The sequence below is a fragment of the Felis catus genome, chromosome E2, assembly GCF_018350175.1.
Source record: "Felis catus isolate Fca126 chromosome E2, F.catus_Fca126_mat1.0, whole genome shotgun sequence".
Taxonomy (NCBI): domain Eukaryota; kingdom Metazoa; phylum Chordata; class Mammalia; order Carnivora; family Felidae; genus Felis; species Felis catus.
In genome coordinates this window covers 59800545-59817386 of record NC_058382.1, presented here as the reverse complement: position 1 = coordinate 59817386, position 16842 = coordinate 59800545, and the positions used below count along the sequence as shown (strand labels likewise).

Below are 16842 nucleotides of genomic sequence, written 5' to 3'. Positions count from 1 at the left end.
GAGAACCGCCGAGGAACCCCGAGTTCCCGCGCGGAGGAACCCTGAGTTCTTGTGCCCTCCCCGAGAACCTCCGAGGAGCCCCGAGTTCCTGCGCCGAGAACCTCCGAGGAACCCCGAGTTCTTGTGCCCGCCCCGAGAACCTCCGAGGAGCCCCGAGGTCTTGCGCCGAGGAACCCCGAGTTCCCGCGCACCGCCTCCCCGAGAACCTCCGAGTTCCAGCGGGCACCGTCCAGAAACACCAGCGCCGCGCCCCGAGCGGCCCAGGCCCCGCCGCCCTGCGCGCCCGCGCCCCTCCTACCTGGAGGCCGCGATCTCCGCCTTCTGCTTGGCGATGGTGGCGGCCCGCTCGGCGGCCTCCACGGCCCGGTCCACCTTCTCGCGGATCTTGCTGGCGCGCAGCGGGATGAGGTTCTTGCGCTTGCCGCTCACGAGGACGTTCTGCTTGTACTTGCCCTCCTCCTTGGTGCCGTCGGGGAACGTCATGCAGCCGTAGCCGTGCCGCCGGTTGCCGGCCCACTCGCCCTCGTACTTGAGCCCGTCCGAGCGCTGGCTCACCCCGAAGCCCGAGCGCTTGTCGCTCTTCCACTCGCCCACGTAGGTCTCGGTGGTGGTGGCGTCGATGTCGTCCTCGATGACCGCCAGCTCGGCCTCGCCCTCGCCCAGGCTGATGGTGGAGTGGATGTCGCTGGCGGTGGAGCTGACGGTGCTCATGCCGGCCTCGCTGCGGAACGAGCTCTGCTTGCTGCGCTGGCTGGCCAGGCTGCTCTTGGACTCGGACTTGCGCAGCTTCAGGCCGCTCAGCAGCGAGCGCCGGAACAGCCCCTTCTTCTTGCTCTTGAGGCTGTCGGAGTCGCTGTGCGCCACGAGCACGAAGCCCCCTCGGGACACGGCCGGGCTGCCGGCCGCCGCCGGGGACGCGTCGGGGTGCAGCGCGGCGCCGTTGGTGTGCTCGCTGCGCAGGGAGTTGATGGACGTCCTCAGGGGCGAGCGGATGACGGCCGCCATGCCGTAGGGGACGCTCTGCCGCACACCGTAGCCCTGGCGCATGCCGCCGGCCCACTGGCCCTGGTAGGTCCCTGCGGAGACAGCGGAGAGAGGGATGAGCCCCCCGCAGGACCACGGGGGTGGGGGGGGGTGGGGACACCGTGGGTTGCCTGAGACATCTTGGCACGGTTGGCATTGAGGCAGAGGGACCGCCGATGGCGGAGAACCCTTGAGCCCTGCTTCCTACAGCTGCACCTCGAGCTCTTCCAAGTTGGGGAGGGAGAAGGGGGGTGGCCGAGTCTCATACAGAGTCAGCTGTGAACTACAGAGCTCTCCCTGCACAGGGACAAAGGCCCAACCCTGAGAAGACAGGGAGAGGACGCAGCCAAGGAGAGGGAAGCACGTTAGCGAGTGACCCCGACAGTCGTGGGGTCCGGGAGTCCAGCTACAGGGACACAGGCCCAGGCCACAAACCCAGTACGAGCAGGTGGGGGCGGGGGGGGGGGGTAGGAAGGGTTTGGAAGAGAATTGGAAACATTAAGGTATTGCAATCCGCAGACCAGACGTCCCCAAAAGAATGAAAAGCAGAAGCTCCAAAGAAGCATTTGCACACCCACGTTCACAGCAGCGTAATTCAGATGGCCAGCAGGTGGGAACAACCTGAGGGTCCATCCGTGGATGGACAGATAATGTGGGGTCTATCCATACAGTGGAATGTTATCCAGCGGTTAAACTCTGACACCCGCTACAGCAGGGATGAACCGTGACGACCTTACGCTCGGTGAAACGAGCCAGTCACAGAAGGACAGATACCGCAATCACATTTACATGACGCCCTTCCAGTAGTCAAGTTCACAGACAGAAGAACGGCAGGTGCCAGGGGTGGGGGTGGGGGCGGAGGGAGGAACAGGAAGTTGTTGAATGGGGTCAGTTTCTATTCGGGGTGACAGAGAAGTTTTGAAAGACAGAGGTGACGGTGGCACAACATCGTCAATGTAACGTGACTGACCTGCGCGCTTGAAGAGGGATCAAAATTGCAGATTTTATTATATATGTAATATCCTAACAGAAGAGGATAAAAAGGAAAAATAAAGCGGCAAAACCAGGCTCGTGTTGCTCTACTTGTCGTGTGATGGGAACCTCTCTGACCCTCAGTCTCCTCATCGATAGAGGGGGGGATGAAAACCCTAGGATTCCTAGAGTCACTGCCAGGCCTCAGCTAGGCACCACTGAGGGGCTCCCCACCCCGGAAGGACTTCTCAGTGAAAATGGGGGGGGGGGCTGTTCCCCTTCCTCTCCCAACTCACTGTCACAGAAGCAACATACAGGTTTTATCTGCCCCATAGTGTTTTCATAAAAAAACTGGAAGAGCCAACATTTCAAAATCAAAGGGTTGCCACGTGAAAACTCAGTTCTGGTTTCTCCTAAAAAAAATGACAGGATCTGGCAACCCTGGATCTTGGTCCTCTAGACAGGGCATCCCTAAAGGACATCAGCCATCGATATGCCACTACCCACCACGGTCACCCACAGCCCCCAAATCAGAACAGGTCCTGACCCTCCAAGGGCTCGTCTGAGACCTTATCCGCGCAGCCTGCCCTTACTTAATCCCCACCCCGCCGTCCAGATCCCACCCACTCCAGCCCAGCTGGAGCCCCCTCCCAACACCTAGGCTACCCCAGCCCACAGAGCCCACCGCACAGGACGTCCGGCATTCCACAGGCGGACTCTGGAGGGTGCCTGGGTCCTTCCACGTTTGCAGGACACATCCGCCTGCTGAACCAGGCTGCCAGCTCCCCAGAGAGTAAGGGCCTTGTATTCTAGACCCGTTATTCTCATGACCCATGCCCGGGGGGGAAGAGATGTAGCCGGGACAAAGGACCAGGGAGCCTTTTGCTCCAGCAGACAGCAGCCTGTCCATTTAAAAAGTGCCCCACAACACAGGTGCTTTCTAGAAGCAGGGCACGGTTCTTGGGAACCTATCCTATGGGGCGGGCCGAGGGAGGGCGGCCTCAGCTGCACATGCACTTCAGCCCGATCCCATGAAACTCATCCCACCCGGCGGGGAGGGCTTCTGTACCCCCACCCAGGTCAGTCATCTGGTAACCGCAAAGCCGGGTGGGGGTGCACCCCGCTGGGGGAAGCAGCCCCGGGCCCACGGCCTTAACTCGGGGAAATATAGTGCAGTAAGGGCTCTCCCCTCCTCCCACCCCTGCCCCAACCAAGAGCTCTCCCTGCCTCCGGCTGGCTGCCTGTGCCAGGCAGTGGGTACCTTGTCCTCCGGAGGGTAGGATATGGGTTTTATCCACGTGCCCCATGGCGTCCACCGCACCCCTCCCAGAGTCAAGTCAACCTGGCTGTAAGCACGGGGCAGGACGGACAAAGGCGGTGGCTGACTCTGTGCCACCCAGCACGCCAGGGTGGCCCACACTGGGACAGAGCCCATGGCTTCCACCAACCCAAGGCCGTGAGGAGGACACCGGGAGCAGGCTCAGTGGTCCCGGCGGCTCCTTCCCTGAGGGTGGGGCAAGCAGGCCCTTGAAGGCCTTCTGTGCCCAGTCCAAGCTGCGAGTGTCCACACCCACATCCAAGGAAGGTTCCTTGGCCAGAGTGTACAGTTTTGTTGGACCTGCGTTTTTTAGCTATTTATTTTGAGGGAGACAGAGACAGCACAAGTAGGGAGAGGGGAGGAGGGGGGGAGGGGGGAGGGGGGGAGAGAATTCCAAGCAGGCTCTGCACGGTCAGCACAGAGCCTGACACGGGACTCAAATCCATGAACCACGAGATCATGACCTGAGCTGAAGTTGGATGCTCAGCTGACTGAGCCACCCAGGTGCCCCTGTTTCTGCATGTTTGCCCCCAGTGGGAACTCTTCTACAAGGCTGCAGTCGACATCGGCAAGAAACTGGATTTCAACATCAAGGAAACACCACAGCCCAGCTCTGCTAGGACCGGCCTGGGAGCACAGCCTCCTCCCTTCCCCACAAAGGGCTGACAGAATCAAGACAACAGACCCAGGTGAGCTCAGCGACCAGAGAGGCCGTGGGGAGGCTCCCATCCCCCACCCCCTGCCCCCCCCCCCAGCCTCTCTGCCCAGAGTCCTTAGCCCTCTCCCTCCTTGCCGGGGCTGGCAGGGTGGGGGCAGGGGAGACAAAGGGTTCAAGCCCCTCCCAACATTTGAATCCAATCAGTTATTTGCAAAACCCTAAATCCAGTGTTTTGTTTTATACCCCAAGCAGCCTGTGTGTGAGAAGGCAGGAGCCAACATACCCAGTACAACGGGAAGACCAAGTGACCCTGACAGGTATTGTCCCTGCAGGATGCTGTGAGGGCCCCAGAGCAGGGGAAACTTCCTGTGTGTACCTCCAACCTGACCCTGGGCCACCGGGCACAGAAAGACTCAGGCGCAGATGGACAGCTGGGGGCATGCCTACTTCTCTCCAGGCAAGCTCAGTAAGGCAGAGCACCCTCGAGTGGACTCCGCCTTCACCCACCTCACCTGCCTATTCTGATGAAGATAATGGGCTGGCCCCTCCATCCCCATCACCTGGAACGTGGAATCAGGAGATCTAAGGGGACTGCAGGTGAGGAAGCAAACCTCCCCGATCCTTGCCTGGGAAATGCCATCTAGAGACGGCAAGACTCTCAGGGAAGAGCCAACAGGACAAGGCTGTGGGACCTGGGACTGCCTTACACTTGAGCAGCATCAGCATCCCCCGAGGAGCAGGATAAAACCCCCTGAATTTGAGTCAGGTGGTGCAGCCTGAGCTTCTGCATTCCTAACAAGCTCCCAGGTGACCCTGCCGCTGCATCTGGAACCCCAGGGAGGCTCCATACCTGGCTTGGCACCCCATCCAAATTCTGAAAGCCAGAGCCCAGGCAAGCCCCAACCCCCAGCTTCTGGCACCTTGGGCCGGGCGGACAGTCAGCTCTTGCTGAGTTCTGTGTGGCTCCCTAGAGCTCCACACATTTCTCACAGGCTTTTATTTTCCCATCTGAAGCCCCTGCCCATCAGCTGGCACTCTTCCAAAGCACTTGTCACACAACCCCAGAGGACCACCCTGGTGGAAAACGCAGTCTCCGCCACAGGCCGGCCTCTAGGGCTGGACATCAGCGGAGATGCCCTCCTGAGCGCACCCTGAGAGCATGCCCTGGGCAGGGACAGATCTTCCTGGGGGCACACCCAGGGGACCAGCTGGGAGCCCCAGGGTCAAAGGAAGGAGAGGAAGGAACAACATTTGCTGTGAAGTCAGGACTCATTGTGCCCATTTGATAGAAGACTGAGGCTTGGGAGCAAAAGAGCCATCCGATGTTACTGACAAGAGGGGGATTTGAACCCAGCTGGAGCTGATCTCAAAGCCTGCCTGCCCGCCCGCCTGGAGGGCCTCAGGCCTGCAGGTGGCTGAACCCCCCTCTCCTTAGCCCCACACCACACCTGCCTACCCAGGGGCCAGTGCCACAGCCCAGCTCCTATTCTCCCGTCCAGAAGCCTCCCACTCCACCTGCACTGGCCTCCTCCCAGAGGTCCACTACCCCCAGTGCGCACAGGGTGCAGCCCTTCCCCTCCCCCATCGCAGGTGACTGGATCCCAGAATGTGGCCAACCGCCGACTCCCTCCGGGACGCTGGGCTGGGAGGGGAGAAAGCCTGAGTGATCGCTTCCTGCCCAGAGAAGGAAAGAGGGGCCAGAGAAGCAGTTAGAGTCTTCTCCCTCAGAGAGAGGGGGACACAGTTGATTCTCCAATGCTGGCTCCACCAGAACACCCCTTGTTCCTCCCAGTGAGCCCAGGGGTCCCTGAAACACCCAGAACCCCTCTCCTTGGGGTCCGTGTGCCCCCGGACCCCTGCACCAATAGGCCCGGGGTGTCAGGCCTGGCATGAGAGCCCCGTGTTGAACAGGCATCTCCCTGGGAGGAACAGAAGGCATTCACAGAGCTCCAGGCCCCTTTTCCTCAGGCGCACAGGATGCCCTGTGTCCCCACATTCATGCCCGGGGGCGGGGGGGTGCGTGGAGGCCCCTCCATCCCCAAACCCCATCTCACCAGCAGGGGACACACTGGGAAGTCAGGTTGTACCCCGAACTTTTGCTTCCTGCTTCACCCAGAAAGTGGGTTTCCCAGAGTTTCTGGAAACAATAGCAGAATGCACTGCACCCTGAGTGAAAACCACCACCCCAGCAATTCCACATGTCCACACGTCCACGTCTGGGCCCAACCCAGAATCTCCAAGGCAGGCAGGACTCGGAAATGAGTGCCGCCCACATGTCGCTTTAGATGAAAGCCACCTGTTGTGCTCGTATTGTGTGTGTGTGTGTGTGTGTGTGTGTGTGTGTGTGTGTGTGTGTGTGTGTGTGTAGAAAGCCACAATCCCAGGCCCTAACTGACCTACTGAATCAGGCTGGCCAGAGGAGACCACGTGATGTGCAGTGGTTGGGGCATCTCCTGTGATAGAGGAGGACCCAGGGGTGAAGAAACTCGTCCAAGGACACCCAGCTCATAAGCAACCAGGTCAGGGCAGCAGCATCACAGCACAGGCAGGCATACTAGGCTCTGGAACCTTCTTTCACAACATACCCTGGACCTCCTTCCCTTTTAAAAATATTTCCAGACAGTGTGTATGTGACCAGGGGTGGGGGAGGGGGCAGAGAGAGAGATGGGGAGAGAGAAACCTAAGCAGGCTCCATGCTGTCAGCACAGAGCCCAACACAGGGCTTGATCTTACAAACCGGGAGATCGTGACCCGAGCTGAAATCAAAAGTCGGATGCTTAACCGACTGAGCCACCAGGTGCCCCTCTTTCCACCTTTTCTACATTAGTGAGGACAGCCAGCCCAAAACCCGAACATTCCACAACATAGAAGTTACAAGCCAAGCTTCCGTGGGTACTTAGGTCATTCCTCATTTTTGATAGCTTATCTTTGTACACAAGTTATAGCCTCAGGGTAGATTCCTAGAATGCATTTGCTCAAAGGGAAGTTTCTTTTTACTTAGGGCTTTTGATAAATTGCCCATGGAGAAGTCCACATAAGAGTGACCATCTCCCTCCATCGTCACCAACACCAGGAAGTATTTTTTTAATAAGTTGTTTTATTGCTGAGTTTTTTAAATTAGAGAAAGAGTGTGTGCGTGCAAGCCAGGGAGGGGCAGAGAGAGAGAGAGAGAGAGGGAGAGGGAGAGGGAGAGGGGGAGAGAGGGGGAGAGAGAGAGAGAGAGAGAGAGAGAGAGAGAGGGAAGGAGCCCAAGCAGGCTCCACACTATCAGTGTGGAGCACAATGTGGGGCTCGAACTCACGAACGTGAGATCATGACCTGAGCCGAAGTTGGATGCGTAGCCGACCGAGCCACTTAGGCGCCCCAGGATGTATTTTTAAAAATCAGTTTTAGCTGGGCTCTGATGAGCTACAGCTACTGACTAGCACATGTTCTGGATTCCGGGGAAACGACTCACCCCACATGGTGAGCTCCTACCCACCCCTCTCCCACCCTCCCCAGGACCTTAGAAGGTCACCGTATTGGGAGACCTGGCGTTCGCAGAGACAATTAAGGTAAAACGGGGTGAGGCGACAGACACACGAAAAGATCCTCAGCATCACGGGTCATCCGAGAAACGCAGATCAAACCCACAGCGAGACCTTGCCTCACGCCACTAGGACGGCCACGATCAACACCATAAGAAACGGCGTGGGGACCGCGCACCGTCGGTGGGAATGTGAAACGGAGCGGCCGCCGTGGAGAAAAGCACCACAGCCCCGCCTCCAGACCCGTTGGAACGGACGGCAGGGTCTCCGGGACCTTCACGCAGCGTGCTCACGGCAGCGCTACTCACAGCGGCCAAGACGTGGAGGCAACCCAAGGGTCCACGGACAGATCAAGAAAAGGTGGTCTGTCCACACAATGGAACATTTTTCAGCCTTAAGAGGAGGGAACCCCGACACCAGCTAGGGCACAGATGAGCCCTCGGGACACTGTGCTAATAGCCGGATACAGAGAGATAATTACCGTACGATTCCACTTACGGGAGATACTTCGGGTAGTTAAAATTCAAGACCGAAAGCAGGACGGCAGGTGCCAGGGCCTGGAGGGGAGTGGTTAATGCGTGCCGGGGCTCATTGTTACAAGACCCGCTTTCTGGAGGGGGGCGCTGGGAACAGTTGTGCACAGCACTCAGGATGTTTGACACGAGTGAACTGTGCACTTAAATTTTTTTTTTTTAATGTTTATTTATTTTTGAGACAGAGAGAGACAGAGCATGAACGGGGGAGGGGCAGAGAGAGAGAGGGAGACACTGAATCGGAAACAGGCTCCAGGCTCCGAGCCATCAGCCCAGAGCCTGACGCGGGGCTCGAACTCCCGGACCGCGAGATCGTGACCTGGCTGAAGTCGGACGCCCAACCGACTGCGCCACCCAGGCGCCCCAATGAACTGTGCACTTAAAAATGGTCGAGGGGCACCTGGGTGGCGCAGTCGGTTAAGCGTCTGACTTCAGCCAGGTCACGATCTCGCGGTCTGTGAGTTCGAGCCCCGCATCGGGCTCTGGGCTGATGGCTCGGAGCCTGGAGCCTGTTTCCGATTCTGTGTCTCCCTCTCTCTCTGCCCCTCCCCCTTTCATGCTCTGTCTCTCTCTGTCCCAAAAATAAACGTTGAAAAAAAAAATGGTCGAGATGGTAAATTTTGGGGGTTTTATCACGATGAAAAACACGCAGCTGTTCATCTGGGCCCTAATACGATAGGACCGATGTTCCTACAAGAAGTGGGGGGCTCGTGGAGGGCTCAGTTATGCGCCCGACCTCAGCTAGGGTCACGATCTCCCAGTTCGTGAGTTTGAGCCCCACATCGGGCTCTGTGCTGACAGCTCGGAGCCTGGAGCCTGCTTGGGATTCTGTCTCTCTCTCTCTCTCTCTCTCTCTCTCTCTCTCTCTCTCTCTCTCTCTGCCCCTCCCCTGCTCACGCTGTCTCTCTTGCTGGCTCTCAGAAATAACAAACAAACAAACAAAAAAAACCAGGGAAGTGAAACCAGGGGCGTGTGCAGAGAACACCCAGATGAAGAGGCAGGAAGGGGGGCCACCTGCAAGCCCAGGAAAGCAGCCACAGAAGAACCCAGCCCTGGCACTTTGACCTTGCACCTCCAGCCTCAGAACTGGGACAGAATAAAGGTGTAGTGGTTAAGCCTCCCAGTGGGTGACATTTGGTCACGGTGGCCCCGCAAGCCAATAGCACATTCTCAGTCTCTAACCAGGTGACAGAACTGTAGAAGTTAGGAGGATAAACCAAGAGAAAGGATAAAAACCAGATTGCCGAGAACGTATAAACGCTCGTGGGGCAGGACACAAAAGTTCCTGGAGAAACAGAACCAGAAAATCACAGCCGGGGGACACCGGGCAGAGACAAGCCGGGGGCTACGTGTGGGACCAGACACAGGACATCTAGGAGGAAGACCACGTTCTGAGCAGAGACCCTGCCCCCGTTCCCGGCCGATCCAGGCACGGGCAGGTACACGGACACATGCAGGCAGGAGGGAAGAAGTCCTCTGAAGAGGTCGAGTCCGGCCAGTCTGCTTCTTGGGACCTTTAATAAACGAACAGCCAAGGGTCATCAGACATTTGGAAGAAGCGGCCAGGAGGAAAAGGGACCCAAACATACAAATAAGTGACAGGGAAGGGGGAAACTGGAGAGAATCATGGAAACTGCAGGGTACAGCAGGCATCAGGGAGGCCAGAAAGTAAAGCCATGAAGAGAAAACACCGTATCCATAAAGTGGAAACACACACACACACACACACACACACACACACACACACACACAGAGAGAAAATTCAGATTACACAAGCAAGCTCCAGGAAATTAAAAGTGCGATGGCCAAAATAAGAATTTTGGAAGAGAGTTGGAAGACAAAGTCAAGAAAATCAGAAACTGGAAAAGAAGAGGCAGGCAAAGTAGTGGGAAACAAAAGAAAATGTGAGTTGTGTAGGCTAAGCCAGAGGCCCCGCGTCTATACGTTAGGAGGTCCGGAAAAGCAACGGAGGCAAGTTACCAAAGACGCAGGATAGGAAGGCGACTGGGACTGAAGGGGCTCAGGACACCAGCATGAAGAAGGAAAAGCACTCCTACCAAGACCCGGCACTGTGGAATTTCAGACCACCCCCCCCCAACACACACACATCCTAGAGTGAAGACCCCAAACACGTGGAGGGGGGCACGACCCCACATGAAGGGCTGAGAATCAGACCGGGAAGAGCCTTCTCAACAACAGTGAAACCCAGAAGTCAGGGAAAGTCACCCCCCCCCCCCGCCCCCAAACCCTGGACTTCAGTCTAGAATCCTGTAAACGACCAATTCCTCAGCATAGCCCCAAAAACCAGCTTCCAGGCAGCCTTCCTTAGGAAGATACTACAGAACGTATGCCACCAAAACAAGGGAGTAAACCAGGAAAAAGCAAGACCCAGCCAACAAGAAGGGCAAAGGGGACTTTCCAGGAAGCAGAGGGAAGTAGGGAACATCTACAGGACTTGTAAAAACCAGAGGAAAAGCTATAAAACGTAGATCACGTAGAACGTGTGGCCGCCTATAGGCGTAGACCGGTAGGGAATCTGGAGGCTTCGTTCATGTGAACAGCTGCACGGAGAGGTATTCTCCGGACCGTTTGGAAGGCAGGGAAAGAACGAGTGATCTAAGAACTATGCGGCCGCAGAGAGGTGGCAATCAGACAGTCCGGTGCCCTGCGAGGACAGACGCGGGAGGAGCGCAGGGACTCTGAACGCACCGACTAGCTCCACCAGCGTCAGTCTTGTAATGAGAAAGAACCCAGAACATGGGGTTAACGAATATGGGACCTGACATCGGAGAGCTTAAGAAGGGGAATGGGGTCCCGAAGACTGAAGATTCCTCATCAACCACAGCAACAAGTCCACACAGGACGGCTGCGAGCGTGAACAGGAAGCACAGTTAGCTCAAATTTGTGGGCAGGTGGGAAAGGGGGGGTGGTTCAGTGGACTTGGGTTCCAAGCGGGTTTTTTTAATGTTCATTTGTTTGAGGGGGGAGGGGCAGAGAGAGAGGCACAGAATCCGAAGCAGGCTCCAGGCTCCAACCTGTCAGCACAGGGCCCGACGCAGGGTTGGAACCCTCAAACCGTGAGATCACAAGAGCCCAAGTTAGACACTCAACCGACAGAGCCACCCGGGCACCCCTGCTCGAAGCAGGATTTTGTTTGGGGCACGAATGGATACCTTCAACTATGGGCACAGATGATCTTGATAAAGGTCATGGGCCGGGGAGGGGCAGAGAGGGAGAGCGAGAGGATCCCAAGCAGGCTCCACGCTGGCAGCAGAGCCCAGCATGGGGCTGGATCTCATGAACTGGGAGATCATGACCTGAGCTGAAATCAAGAGACGCTTAATGAATGGAGACACCGAGGCACCCTAATGGCGAAACATTTTGGAGGGGGAAGAGAGGGGAGGAACTTCCGTAAGAAGATTCTTCAGCAGCCCAGGTACCCACCCTGCTCGGGCTGCCTAGGCTCAGGGAGGCTTCAGGGCCTGTGGAGGTGCCGACGCAAAGCCCCGCTCCCCACGGGAGATGCCAGCCTGGTGAGCGCCCAGACCGCACTTAGAAGGCTGGTAAGGAAAGCCGGGAAGAGGCCACAAAGCCCCAGGCCAGTGGGCTCCTCGGGATGGAGGGGAGACGCTTCCCCGAGGAGTCAGACACAGCGTGCAGAGTGGAGGCCAGAAGCCGAGCCGGGAGGCCCCAGCAGCCCGTGCAGGACGCCAACCAGGAAGCGCCCAGAGGAGAGCGGCAGGCAGTTCCCACCCCGGAGAGACCGACCCAGGCGCCGGCAGTGCTTCTGGCCTCGTGTTGGGGGGAGAGGGGGACAGGAGGCACCATCCAGGCGTGCCCCCTCCACGGCCCTGGGGGTGCCCCTCTGCTCCCCACACCCGTTCATCCTGGGAAGGGCTTGTAAACTTAACCGTTTGTAGAATCACTTATAGAAAAAGCAGGAAGTATACAGATCTCCCGTATGTCCCCCTCACGGCGCCCTTCACACCATCTTGTCACCTCGCAATGCATTTGCTCCGATCACTGGGCCCACAGTGACGCACGTAGAATCCATAGCTCACAGCGGGGGTCCCTCTCGCTGCTGGCCAGATGTACGTGTATCCACCATCACGGCACCCTACAGAGTCGTCACACGGCCCTGGAATCCTGCATTCCGCCTAGTCCCCTCTCCCCCCAACGCTGGGCAGCACGGACCCTCTCCCCGTCGCCAGAGCATCACCCTTCCAGGGGGCCAGCTGGGGTCGTGCACGATGAAGCCCTTCCGGGCCTGCCTCTTGCATGCAGCACCCGGCCCGTGAGGCGTCCGGCTGTCCGGTGGCTGCGGGCCGCGGTGCCGTCACCCACCCCCTGGTGAAGGGCAGTGTCGTTGCTTCCGAGTTTCGGCAGTTACGAGTAACGGGAAAGCACTTTCTCACAGAAGGTAACAAACCTAATCTCCGAATAAGGGACATGCTTTTAAGGTCCAGGGTCTATCGCGTTCACGAAGACTTCCCCGGATCCGTTGCCTTCTCAGTTCAGGGGCGCCTGGATAACCCTGCTGGGGAGCCCAGCAGTCCAGAGCCTCGACCACGGCGTCTGAAGGGCAGCGGAGCACGCACGATAGATTCTGGGCTTCACAAGGGCCCGTGGGGGTTGAGAGAGACGGACGCTTTTCCAAGGCCACACAGCAGGAAGAAGGGAGAGATCCGAGTCTCCCTACTCGGCTGTCCTCAGAGCCGGAAGGAACCTCCACCCCCCCGTGGTCCCCGTCACGGGGGATGCCCACGCTCCCGGAGGTCAGCAGGGCAAACGTTAAGTAGTAGCTGGTTTGTAGACCCCAGCCAGATGGCCCCACGTGGTTCCTTCCGAGCCACACTCCCTGGGGACACCAACTCCGCTCGCACCATCCTGACCTCGCGGAGAGGGCAGAGGCACCTTAGGTGCACTGTCCGTCAGGTCTACCCCACGCCCAGGGCTTCTTCCACCGGGTGCCCAGAGTCGCTTGCCCAGACTCCTGACGTTAAGGAGCTGAGCTAGGGCCCCGACCAGGTGTGCCCGATACCCGGGCCCACGTTCTGGGCAACGGTCTATCCTACTCCCCGAGAGAGAAGGGTGAGGTCAGCAACAGGGAATGCAGGCTCCCCGCCAAGGCCGGGTGCTTCTCAAGCCCACAGTGTGCACAGCCGCTCCTACAGGATGGCGGAGAGGCAGGTGGCAAGGGAATGCACCCCGAGGGAAGCCCCCCAACATGGTAGCGGTACCCCCATCACACGAAAGGAGGCCGGCTGTTTCCTCTGACGCCCTGATGTCCAGCACGGCCCCTCCCTGGGGAACGGTTCACACACACAGGCTGACAAACCTGGGCATCTCGCCCACCAGCCTCCAGCCCCACATCCTGCCGGGCCTCAGGGAGCAGGGACGCCCCTGCTCCCCAACCCTGATTCCTCCACCCCCGGCTGCCCCGCTCATTCCCCTCTGGGCAGGAACAAGGGAGGCTGGCCGGAACCGGATGCAGCAGGAAGGAAGAACTACTCTGAATCCCACCATCTGGGGAGCACCTTGCCTGGACCCGTACTCCCCTCCCTGCTCACCCAGAGAGGCGGCAGCTGCCAGAGGCCCACAAGGTTAGCCCGAGGTCAGGAGTTCACGGAAACGCTTGGGTGGGAGCCAGCGGGCGTGGGCAAAAAGGGAGGGATCAGCCCCTCTCAGGAAAGGGCTCGTCGCCAGAGTGGTCAGAAACCAGGCAGGTCTGAGTGTGGCCCCATGAGCCCAGGGAGATCTCCGGCCTCTGAGCCTCGCTGGTCCGCATCCGTGAAACAGGGACGAGAACGGCACCCGACGTGGTCATCAATGGGGAATATACCGGTTAGTACTTCAAGATGGGGAGGGCACGGAGCAGTCACGCCGTTCGTGTAAAATCCGTCAGGAGGCCTTGGTGGTTTGAGAGGCGACCAAGCACAGAGGCAGCGCTGGAGAGCTCTACATCAGGAGTGGCTACTGTTTTGCCAGCCCACAGTTCTCCTGGGAACTCACGGAGATCCAGACTCCCAGGCCCCTAGAGCCCCTGAGGCAGAGACCCTGGAACGTGCCACAGCCCCCAGGTGACTGACGCCGCTAAAAATTGAGAACCCACGTTTTTCTATTAGAATCATCTGGAGAACTCTGAGGCGTTCTCACAGACACCCAGCCTACCCAGAGGCACAGACTCGGTGGGTGTGGGGGAGGCCTGGGCAGGAAAGCATTTTAAAAACCTCTTGAACGACTATTTTAGGGCTCTCAACGTCTCCTTTTTCACGTTATGTTGTTGGAGAACCAACGATCTCGGTGCCGAAAAGTCACTTACTGGTTAAGCTTCCATCGAACTTCAGACAGCAGCCTCCACGGCACACTTCCCCAGAAGATCTCCACCCTCCCATGGGCCACTTCGCAGGATCAGGACGTCATACACACGCCAGAAGTACAGCAGGGCCATCGCATTAAGGGCCCACGTGAAGACAAGACTTGCGACAGGGCTTGAACCCTCACCCCAGGCAGACACGCACCCTCAGCCAGAAACAAGAGCTGTAACCCCCAGAGACCACCTCTAAGCCCCAGGGAGACTTCCACGGGCCTTAGCTTCCAGAGTTCTGGGCTAGAGAGCCTGAAGCAGGGGGAGGACCAAAGCCTCTGTGTGGGGCTACCCCTTCCAAGGGCCGAACAGAGGTGAGGGAGAAATGGGGGCAGGACTCCCACCGGACCCCCTGGGGACAAGTCTAGCTCCACTACCAACCATAAGGCTGGGGAAATTACTTACCTTCCGTTTGCACGTCTGTAAGATGGTGACAGGAGTACCTAACCCAGTGGGACTTCAGCAAGAACAGGGACCGAACACGAAAACCGAAGACGATCCGAGAGAAGAGTGAAGAAGGAGCCCGGGGTGTTTGTAGCCTGTGGAAGCCCCCGCCTGCCTGCTAAAGCCCCAGGGAGGGCCCCACCTGCCTGTTATAAACCCACGGAGGCCCCCACCTGCCTGCTAGAGCCCCACGGAGGCCCCTACCTTCCTGCAATAGCCCCAGGAAGGACCCCACCTGCCTGCTATAACCCCACAGAGGCCCCACGTGCCTGTTACAACCTCACGGAGGCCCCACGTGCCTGTTACAGCTCCATGGAGGCCCCCACCTGACTGCCAGAGCCCCAGGGAGGCCCCTACCTGCCTGCTATAAACCCATGGAGGCCCTACGTGCCTGTCACAGCCCCACGGAGGTCCCACGTGCCTGTCACAGCCCCACGGAGGCCCCTCACTGCCTGCTATAGCCCAACAGAGGCCCCCACCTGCCTGCTATAGCCCCAGGGAGGACCCCACCTGCCTGCTATAACCCCACAGGCCCCACGTGCCTGTTACAGCTCCACAGAGGTCCCACCTGCCTGCTATAGCCTCACGGAGGCCTTACGTGCCTGTTACAGCCCCACAGAGGCCCCACGTGCCTGTTATAACCCCATGGAGGCTCCCACCTGCCTGCTATAGCCCCACAGAGGTCCCACGTGCCCGTTACAGTCCCATGGAGACCCCCACGGAAGCCCCCACCTGCCGGCTATAGCCCCATGGAGGCCCTACATGCCTGTTACAGCCCCATGGAGACCCCATGGAGGCCCCCACCTGCCTGTTACAGTCCTACAGAGGCCCTATGTGCCTGTTACACCCCCATGGAGGCCCCACGTGCCTGCTATAGCCCCACAGAGGCCCCCACCTGCCAGCTATAGCCCCACGGAGACCCCACGTGCCTGCTATAGCCCCACGCAGGCCCGCAACTGCCTGTTATAGCCCCATGGAGGCCCCACGTGCCTGGTACAACCACACGGAGGCCCTTACCTTCCTCCTATGAAGGGCCCCGAGGCCCCAGGTGCCTGCCATCTCCTCCTGGGGGTCCCTGCAAGTGCCTGCCATCTTTTCGCCGGGGTCCCCCAGAGTCGGCCCTCCCAGAGAAAAAGAGATTGATCCGTGGTTGGGGCTACCTCCTACAGCAACATCATTGCCTTTTCCATGACCCTTCCCTAAATCACAGCGTCATGGGCACCGCTCTGCTATCTAGGAAGCTTCCTTCAGGCCCCTCTCCACACCCCTAGGCCTCAGTTCTGCAGTGTGGAGAGAAGACCCTTACCCTCGTTCACCCAACCAGTCTGCTAAGTACCCACCACGTGCCAAGATGGAAACCATGCCAAAAACAAAGAACCCCTTGGATCTGAGACTCAGAGGGAGAGACATTAGGTGGCCACCACCGGTACGCAGAGGACTGGAGCAGGGCTTCGTATGGAGGCAGAGGGGCAGAAACGTGGTCGGGACCACCTCCGGTGGGGGGTGGGGGGTGGGCACTGAGCACTTCCGTGCCTGGAATGACGGCCATCTCCATCCCTGTTAGGGTTCTCTCCAAACACAAACTCTGCCAAGTCCAGGAATAGATCCACCCCCCAGGGGGGAGGCTGGTAAGGACTTCTCAGCTTCCAGAAGATTCTTTTTAAAAATAAGTGGGAACGTCCGTTGGTGCAGACACTTTGGAAAACAGTCTGGCAGTTCCTCAAATGACCATATGACCTGGCGATTCCACCCTTAGGTACGGAACCAGGAGAAATGAAAACACCTGCCCCACACACACCTGCGCACAAGTGTTCACAGCAGCAGCAGGTTCCAACAGCCAAAGGTGGAGGGAAACAAGATACCCATCAGCAGAGGGCTGGCTGAGCCGGATGTGGTCCGTCCACACCCTGGAAAGCTCATGAGTCTTAAGGAGGAGCAGAGCTCGGGCACATGTTAGCGGATGGACCCAGAAAGCATGCCAGAGCCTGAAGGGCATGTAT

General features: G+C 58.5%; 1 protein-coding gene and 1 long non-coding RNA gene across 2 annotated transcripts in view; both read right to left on the bottom strand.

Moving 5' to 3' along the window:
• The window catches only part of JPH3 (junctophilin 3), a 77607-nt gene that overhangs the window by 43412 nt on the left and 17353 nt on the right, over positions 1-16842 (bottom strand). Inside the window, 1 exon segment of the mRNA XM_003998322.6 lies at positions 299-1076. Within this exon segment, the coding sequence (XP_003998371.2) occupies positions 299-1076 (778 nt within the window).
• Positions 9256-15314, bottom strand: LOC123382213. The gene is made up of 2 exons (XR_006590246.1): positions 14804-15314; positions 9256-9545 (listed from the first exon to the last, which is right to left on the bottom strand). It is a non-coding gene; the product is annotated as an uncharacterized LOC123382213 (long non-coding RNA).